Source organism: Octopus bimaculoides, chromosome 2 (assembly GCF_001194135.2).
Source record: "Octopus bimaculoides isolate UCB-OBI-ISO-001 chromosome 2, ASM119413v2, whole genome shotgun sequence".
Classification (NCBI taxonomy): domain Eukaryota; kingdom Metazoa; phylum Mollusca; class Cephalopoda; order Octopoda; family Octopodidae; genus Octopus; species Octopus bimaculoides.
In genome coordinates, this window is record NC_068982.1 from 184,127,337 (window position 1) to 184,136,479 (window position 9,143).

At 40.2% G+C, this 9,143-nt stretch overlaps 1 protein-coding gene across 1 annotated transcript in view; it reads left to right on the forward strand.

Annotated features, from left to right (window-relative positions):
• Window positions 1–4,323: 4,323 nt before the first annotated feature.
• Window positions 4,324–9,143, forward strand: part of LOC106883871 (integrator complex subunit 5) — a 46,233-nt gene continuing 41,413 nt past the window's right edge. Inside the window, exons 1-3 of the mRNA XM_014935010.2 lie at window positions 4,324–4,462; window positions 7,268–7,487; window positions 9,126–9,137. Coding sequence (XP_014790496.2) covers window positions 4,355–4,462; window positions 7,268–7,487; window positions 9,126–9,137 — 340 coding nt within the window. The 5' untranslated portion in view covers window positions 4,324–4,354. The remainder of the gene's footprint in view (window positions 4,463–7,267; window positions 7,488–9,125; window positions 9,138–9,143) is intronic.

Below are 9,143 nucleotides of genomic sequence, written 5' to 3' on the forward strand. Positions count from 1 at the left end.
GGGGTGTTTCCACTGCACGTATCGTCTCTTTGGCGCAACGTGAGGAATCCATCGCTCATCATGGGTTAGGAAACGCCCAAGAAAACCAACTGGATCTACCTTGAAACAATGTCAGTCTTTGTCGTGCTGTAATCAACCTGGTGACATTGTGTGTGTGTGTGTGTTGTGATGTATTCTTTCATTCTTTTACTTGTTTCATTCATACGACTAAGACCATGCTGGAGCACTGACTTTAGTCGAACAAATCGACCCCAGGCCTTATTCTTTGTGAGCCTAGTACTTATTCTATCGGGCACTTTTTGCCGAACCGCCTAGTTACGGGGACGTAAATACACCATCAAGCGATGATGGGGAGGAGAAGACACAAATACATACATACATACATACATACATACATACATACATACATACATACATACATACATACATACATACATACATACAAACATACATACACACACACACACAAATATATATATATATATATATATATATATATATATATATATATATATATATATATATATATATATATATATATATTTGTGTATATATATATATACGACGGGCTTCTTTCAGTTTCCATCTACCAAATCCACTCACAAGGCTTTAGTCGGCCCGAGACTATAGTAGAACCATATGCCGAAGGTATCACGCAGTGGGACTGAACCTGAAACCATGTGGTTGGGAGGCAAAGTTTCATGACGTCCTGTGCCCATATATACGTATAGATGTACATATACGTATATATATGTGCATATAAGGATGCTGAACTTGAAATACAAGTATCACACTGTCTGAAAGGCACGAAGCGAATACCAAATAGCAAGCCGTTTTTCTCCATGATTTGCGAAGGATATATTTTCCAACGTCTACCCTGAATCTGTATCTGTATATAATAAAATTATGAGAATGTTATAAGCACTAGTATAAATTGTTTATAAATATAATAGAAGCGGACTGGATAATGATCATCTACATGAAGTTCTAACTGATACAGTTGTAGTCGTTCATTTAACTGTACCCACCAGATTTAATAATGTTAATGACATGACCATCGTTGACCAACTCAAGTACCTCTACAGTGCTTTGAAGAGTGTCTCAACAAAGTCAAGTCCTTTTTCCAAAGACACACATTTTTGGGAGCATATTAATGATGAGTGACTTCAACCTCTATGTGAAACAAAAATATCACGAAAATGAAAGGAGAACTGCGCGGTATCGACAGGAATCAAGGCAGAGAGAGAGAGAGAGAAGGGGGAGGAGAGAGATGTGAGAATTCTTATGGAGATGTATAGTAAGCATTTCAAAAATGATTTCAATCATCAATTGGCTGCTGTTTCTAGCAGATTCAATGACGACATAACCATTAAAAGTTTTTCCTATCGAGTTGTACAGCAAGAGTTGTTCCCCTTACCTTCAGTTACCGACGTGTTTCTAAAAAAATTTATATCGACGAAATAAGAATTAGTTAAGTATTGGAGTGGATGCAATCGACTTATACCCACCCCCGAAGTTGCTGGCTTTGTGTCAAAATTTGAAATCAATAAATTTATGTACACTGAAGCTGGTGAGTTGGCAGATTCGTTAGCACGCCGGGCAGGGTGTTTAGCGGTATTTCGTCCGTCTAAAGTTCAAATTCCGCCGAGGTCGACTTTGCTTTTCATCCTTTTGAGCTCGCTAAAATAAGTATTAGTTGTTTACTGGTGATCGATTTAATCCATCCCCCGACACTGCTGGCCTTGTATCAAAATTTGCAACTAATATATCAATATAGATTAAGCGTGCGTAGACAACACATGCCCGCGCACGCGCATATACACACACACGCACTCACACACACGCACGCACGCACGCACACACACACACACACACATATATATACTGGAAATAACCAGCACCTGCGCTAGAAGTAGATGTCGAATACCCACAATCCACTCTAAAATTAGTTTTCTATATACGGTCATTTTTATGCAACTATGATAACCTTTGCTCTTTGGAGTTCGCAGGACTCGTATTACCTCCACACAGGCACACCCATCCCTTTCGGCTCTCCTCCTCTAGTGAACCTTGTCGAGTCCATCGCACCAGGCCCCATGTTAATCCTAGCTCCCAGTCGTTCTTTCCCGGAATGTCAGCTCTCAGCAAGTTTCTCTCTGCACACGTGAGTGGTGATATTATAGATGTGGTGAAAGCGAGAACGCAAGTAGTTGATGGTGGTATAGCTATGTAATGAGAGCAGATAGTAGTGACAACAGATGATGGTTGTATGGACGAATGATGGTAGAGACATTAGAATAATAGTGGTGTGGGTCGGTAACATCATCATCATCATTTAACATCTGTTTTTCATGAGTTGAACGATTTGACAAGAACTATTAAGGCCAGGGACCACACCAGACTATGTTATCTGTCTGGGTGTAGTGGAGTCACCAGAATGTAGTGTGTTTTTTTGAGTGTCGGTGCGATATGCATGTGTTTGCCTTAGAAATGACAAAGTTGTAACTGATTCAATTATAACATTTTTATTAGCTGGAGTTAATAAATATTAATAGCCACTACATTCAATTTTAACAACTTGCTTCGAGTTGCTAGACAAATGATGGAACCAGGATATGTTCGTGTATGTGTGTGTGTGTTCGTTCTCTCATCTTGCTTGGCCGGAGGAAAATCTCTGTCTCACATTAGCAGAGGTCTCATAGTAGCAGTCTCCCTGTCTGTCTGTCCCTGTGTGTCCTGACGTCTTGCTGACCACTCTATTTATAAGAATCGTGGCAACTAGAAGGACATACATACTGCAGCAGAGTTTGTACCTAAATAGGTCAGATACTGACCAGTTGAACTTCGCCTGACATTCTAAGGTCGAAGGTCAAAGGGAGATGATCGATCACTTTTTGACAAGACAAACCAAACCTCCGCGGCACATCTCTCTCTTCGATTCTGTTAGGTGACTTAGCTTCACCACGATAATAAACAGACAAGAGATTCTCAGCCAGCGACGAACATCTGTATAACAAGAATCACGGCCCGGCATCGATGCCACGACATCACAACTAGTGATCAGCTGTGCCACACTCAGCCCCCTGACTTTCACATACAGAACTTTTCCTATAGTGTACTAAAGAACTGGTATAACTGCTCACGTGTTATTGACTCTCTTTCCATCTGCTGTAATAACTCACACACATGTATCACATACGTACTTTTCTTTGTATGACGGCCTGTCTTTGATTATGTTATTATATGTCGCATTCACACTCACACACAGACATACATCTTTAACGCCATAATAAATATCTCTGTTATTCATCTAATACGGTTGTGGTCTTTCATTACTGGTCATCTATGTTATCGTCGCATAACATATCATATATATCATCATTGATATATTATTGTGTGTTCGACCGTGTGACACGTTTAAATACAAGGAGTCCTCTGTTTTTCCATTCGTCACCATTTCTCCTTTTTGAGTTCGCACGGTCGTTCCTTACATGGGCATGGTTTCTATGGCTGGATACCCTTCCTAATGTCAACCACTCCGCAGAGTGTACTGGGTAACAGTGGAGAATAATCGTCGCTGGCCTTTGCTCCAAAGATAGCAAAGGGTTTAAGAAAGTCAGTGAATAAATTGTGTGTTGAGCGTTCCCGGATCTTTCTGAATTGAAAAGTGGTGCCCGTCAATTCAGAAAGATCCGCGTTCCCTTCCACAGATTTGTAATCCTATGTCTATGCTAAGTATTACTATTTAGACTCTGGTAAATGCCAGGAAGGGGCGCAGTGGCCCAGTGGTTAGAATAGCGGACTCGCGGTCGAAGGATCGCGGTTTCGATTCCTAGACCGTGCGCTGTGAGTGTTTATTGAGCGAAAACACCTAAAGCTCCACGAGGCCCCGTCAGGGGGTGGTGGCAAACCCTGCTGTACTTTTTCACCACAACTTTCTCTCACTCTTTCTTCCAGCCTTATCACACTCTGTGTCACGCTGAATTCCCCCGAGAACTACGTTAAGGGTACACGTGTCTGTGGAGTGCTCAGCCACTTGCACGTTAATTTCACGAGCAAGCTGTTCCGTTGATCGGATCAACTGGATGAGTGACTTTATGCCAATCAGTTGTGTGGCCCTTTTTTTTCAAAGACTAAGGGAGACTTAAAGTAACACAGAGAAAAAGAGAGAGGGAGATAGAAAGAAAGTAGAAAGAGATAAAGAAAAAGATTAAGATGCAAAGTAAAAGGCAGAGAAAGAAAATAAGAAAGAGACAAAGAAACAGTGAAAGAGATAGAGAGAGAGGGTGAGTAAAAGAAAAAGCGAGTAAAAGTTAACAAACATAAAAATTACAGGATAAAACAATTAAGTAGAATGTTAGATACGAAAGTGTGGCTGCGAAAGCCGGCTTTATTTTTAAAAAAAATGGCAGCAATGACGGCGAATGCTGAGTTAGGTACCAGCATGAATTTCACCTCACAGGTAAATAGCACTGCTTTCATTTTAGGCAGTCAGCATTAGTCTATACTGATACAACATTTTTATTGAACTATACGATCTAATTCCACTTTTCTTCTATTTGTTTATAGTTTTAGTATTTGTGTGTAGCCATCGTGTTGTGATTTTTCTCTTCCTGTCATTGTGTACTACGATGTGTATATCTCTCTCTCTTCTCTTCTCTTTCTCTCCTCTCTCTCACACATATCTGTATATCTAATCATATACATGCCACCAGATATAGATAGACATGAATACACACATATTGGCAGAATCGGTAGAGCGTCTGACAAAATGCCTTGCAGTAGGTATTTAGCTAGTTCCTTTTACGTTCTGAGTTCAAATCCCGCCGAGATCAACTATGCTTTTCATTGTTCGGTAGAGGAGTGGTCAAGTACGAAAGTCGATTTTTAAAATACTTTCGAAATGTGAATGGAATTATATAATGGAAGAAAATCTTGCGTGTGAACACACACACACGCACAAAAAAAAAAATAGTAATTATGAGTTTATTGTATACATTGGCTCAGGTACTCAACAACTCTCTGTAAAAGTCACAGTACACAATAAAACACAAAATGACAGAAAAGTGAATAGTAAAAGAGCCAGGAATAGTGTTGGCAATTTTGGGAAGCATGGAATTTTTGAAGGATACTGTGTCCTAACAGCTAACAACTGATGCAGGTAGTTTATTCCAGGTTTCGAAAATTCCGGGCGGGAAAAATGTTTCCAAAAGCCACGGACGTTGCACTGTTTTTTGATAGAGGTATTTAATTCCAGAAGGTAGTACAAAGTTGTTGGAATGATGGTGGATAATCTTGTTGGCTTCTTCTAAGTCAGCTGTATTGATGTCCAGACAAGCAATATGTTATAGATATGGTGACTGACAGAGGGTATGTGTCTAGATGTACGCCTCTGGACAGTTTCCAGCAGATTGATATTCTGGACAAGGTGGGGGATTCCAGAGTGCAGATGCAGACTCTGTGGATGTACCTTAGTCATAAATTGTTTTGAATAGCTGGTGAGTGGCTGACAAAAGTCTTATTCAATGGCTTTTTTTCATCATCAGTGTTTTAAATCCGGGTTTTGTCCCTGTTAACGGGGGGCGGGGTAGCTGGATTTACCTCAATGCCATAACAGCCGAGGTAGGCAGGTGCAGTCCACCCCAACCTTTGGGTTGGCTGGTGCCCATTCTCCTTTGCTATCGAGACTTTTTTGGAGCTGGATTCTCTATGGGGAGCATGCCCTTGCTTACCCCCAACCTCTAGACATTGTAGTGGCGCGAAATTATAGCCGCCATTGAGGAAGTACTATTCTGCGCATGCGCAAAGGACTTCACCACCGGAAGCCCCTCGAGTGCGCATGCGTAGTAAAACTGGTACTTAAAGAGTTGGTTTCACTTTGTGAGGCAGTTGAGTGAGAGACCTTCGACGTGACAACACCTTGCTCCTCAACGAAGCACTCTTCACCACAATGCCATCAATGTGATAGCTACTTGCTCCTCTGGCAGGCATCAAGGAAGCCCTTACCCTTCCAATACCAAATTACGACTTAATTAGCGGCTGCTAAGCTGAGTAACAGGATATATAAAACCAAGCATCATCAAAAATAAAACTTATTTTTATTATGTTGTTAAATTGTTCTACTCTTCCTTAATATATAATTATGTTGAAAGGTGATAGAGAGAGACTAATGTCTCTATTACAACTATCAAACTTTTACAACATGAATAGTCCCAAGACCAAGGACTCTACCATGATTTTTAAGAAATATGGTGGAAAACTAGCTCAGGAAGGCAGGGATACTACTCCCTGAGACCCCTTTCAGAGCTCCCCTACCTAATGGCTTTTTGATGATTTTAGAAATGTAGTTCACCCAGTGCAGACCATTGTTGACCAATAGACTTCTTACAGTGGGTGTTGTGATGGGAGTAGATAAATTTGAGGTTTTTTCCTCCCAAAATGTATAGTGGTGCACTGTGTCCAGGTTAGATTGCAGGAAAGATCTATAGAGTATAAATTCCATTCTCTTTTTGTTTTTTCCTCAAAGACAGCTTAATGCCCTCTGCATATTTTAACACAATAATGTGCTTCAAGTAGCCTTTATTACATTAATGTATGCAATAAACAACAGGGGACCTAAAAGAGATCCCTGCAGAGATACCTTACCTCAAACAAGATAAGGTAGTGAACGCTGGAAGAAGATTCTTTGATAAGAGAAAAGATAGGAGAGGAGACAGATAAGAATGCGTCTGGACTGCACAAGAGACTGGAGGAAAATAAAGATGATCACGTGAGGAAAGGAAAGATGGACGATGGTCATGTGTGAGCAACGAGAGAGAGAGTAAAGGAGGAAGAGGGAAAGAGAGAGAGATAGACAGACAGATAGAAAACAGTGAAGGGGAGACAAAAAGAATTAGAGAAAGGATGAGAGAGAAAACGAAAGGGAGAGAGGTGGGGACGATGATGATGATGATATATATATATACATATGATATACATACAGGCATCATGTATACACACTGGCAACATTTATACATTCATACCTATATACACAGGCAAAATGTACAACATGTATACATATGTACACACACACAGGCAGCCTGTATACGTACCTATACACATAGGCATCCTGTATACATCCTGTATGCACAAGGCAACATCTATGCATACCTGTACACACGCAGACAACACATGTAGCATATTTATACACACTTATGCACATACACACAATCAAGTTCTTGGCTCTCGCAACCTAATCAGTCACCATTCTCCTCTTTCATTCTGCCAGGACATCCTAAATGAGGTTCGGCATTTTCTACGTGGCACTGTCTATGATGGTAAAGTGAACAAAGAAAGTCTGGCTAAATCTGCCTTGTTTCTGCTACGTACACTACCAGCTGCCAGACATGCTGTTCTAGAGCATATGTGTCATGTTTTTGATGAGGCTGTGATGTTACACATTCAGCAGCTTGAACGTTCAGCATCCGGTATTGGTCCAGAACATATAGGTCAGTATTATTATTATTATTATTATTATTATTATTATTATTGAAGGCGGTGAGCTGGCAGAATTGTTAGCATGCCGGGTGAAATGCTAAGCAGTATTTCATCTGCAGTTACGTTCTGAGTTCAAATTCCGCCAAGGTCAACTTTGCCTTTTGTTCTTTCAATGCTGATAAATTAAGTACCACTGAAACACCAGGGTCAATGTAATCGACTTAATCCCTTCCCCAAAATTTGAGGCCTTGTACTTCCAGTAGAAAGGATTATTATTATTATTAATTTATAAAGATTGATGTAGCTGATGAAGTTATTTTATCTAAAAAGGAACACAGAATTTCCTCATTCATATTTTGAATTTCTGTTTCCATGGTTTTATTCATTTTAATTTTGAACACCAGGGGTACATCAGGCACATGCATCACAACCAGATGTGCACAACATGGTGATCTCATATCAAGATAAACAGCACATGATTTTGCATGTTGGGCTCAGTTAGAATTTTCTTCAAGTTGAATAGCCCATCCTGCTCAAAAGGTCTCTGATAAAATACATCCAGTACACTCTAAAATGGTTGGTATTAGAAATTGCATCCAGCCATAGAAATGAATGCCAAAAATGAAATGTATGAACATCATCCAACCCATGCCAGCATGGAAAACAAACATTAAATGATGATGATGGTGATGAAGAAAAAGAAGAAACAAGATCTGACCCTCTGACCTGTCTAGGAGTCCAGTTTATCTCAACATAGAAAACAGGTGATGACGATGGCAATGGTAGTTTAACTAGGCTTACTTATTTTGATATATGTAATAAATTGGATCAGTTTTCAGATCAGGTTCATACTCACTATTAACCACCTCCCAAGCATGACTTAAAACTCCTTAGCCATTTTGGTACCAACCCACCTGAAACTGCTCTTGTTTTTATGTTACAAATTTATTTAAAAGCGATCTAAAAACTTTCCATCAAAATTTTATGTTAATTTGTGTTCCAAACACCAGTTTAGTAATGATGAAGTTATTTTACTAAATTCCTCATTATTTTCAAAATTAATTGAAACAAAATCAGTGCCTGCTGACAGGAATATGTTAACAAAAGGGTTAAACGGTCTGAAAAATATAACCAAAAGAAATGTTTGGTTTTTGTTTTTGCTATTATCAACCTTCGAATGTTGGGCCTGATGGAGGCAAAGTGGCTGAGCTCTTTTCAAGTGTTAGGCCTCATGGAGGCATAGTAACTGAGTTCCTTTCGAGCGTTGGGCCTGATGGAGGCAAAGTGGCTGAGCTCCTTTTGAGTGTTGGGCCTCACGGAGGCAATGACCAAGACCTTTGGCATTATGTCGTGCTTGAGAAGAAGACCCACCAAGCCAAGCAAAATCACAGTCGTGGTAGATACTAGTGTCATGCAAATGACACCCATGTCGGTGATACGTAAAAGTACCCATTGCACTTTTGGAGTTGTTGGCATTAGAAAGGGCTTCCAGCAATAGAAAACCATACCAAATCAGACTGGAGCCTGGTGCAACCTTCGAGCATGCCAGCCCAGTCAAGCTGTCCAACCCATGCCAGCATGGACAACGGACGTTAAATGATGATGTTGTTTAATAGAACTAAGTATTGCTCTCTCACACTTTCTTACAGATGACAGTGCCCGTAGTT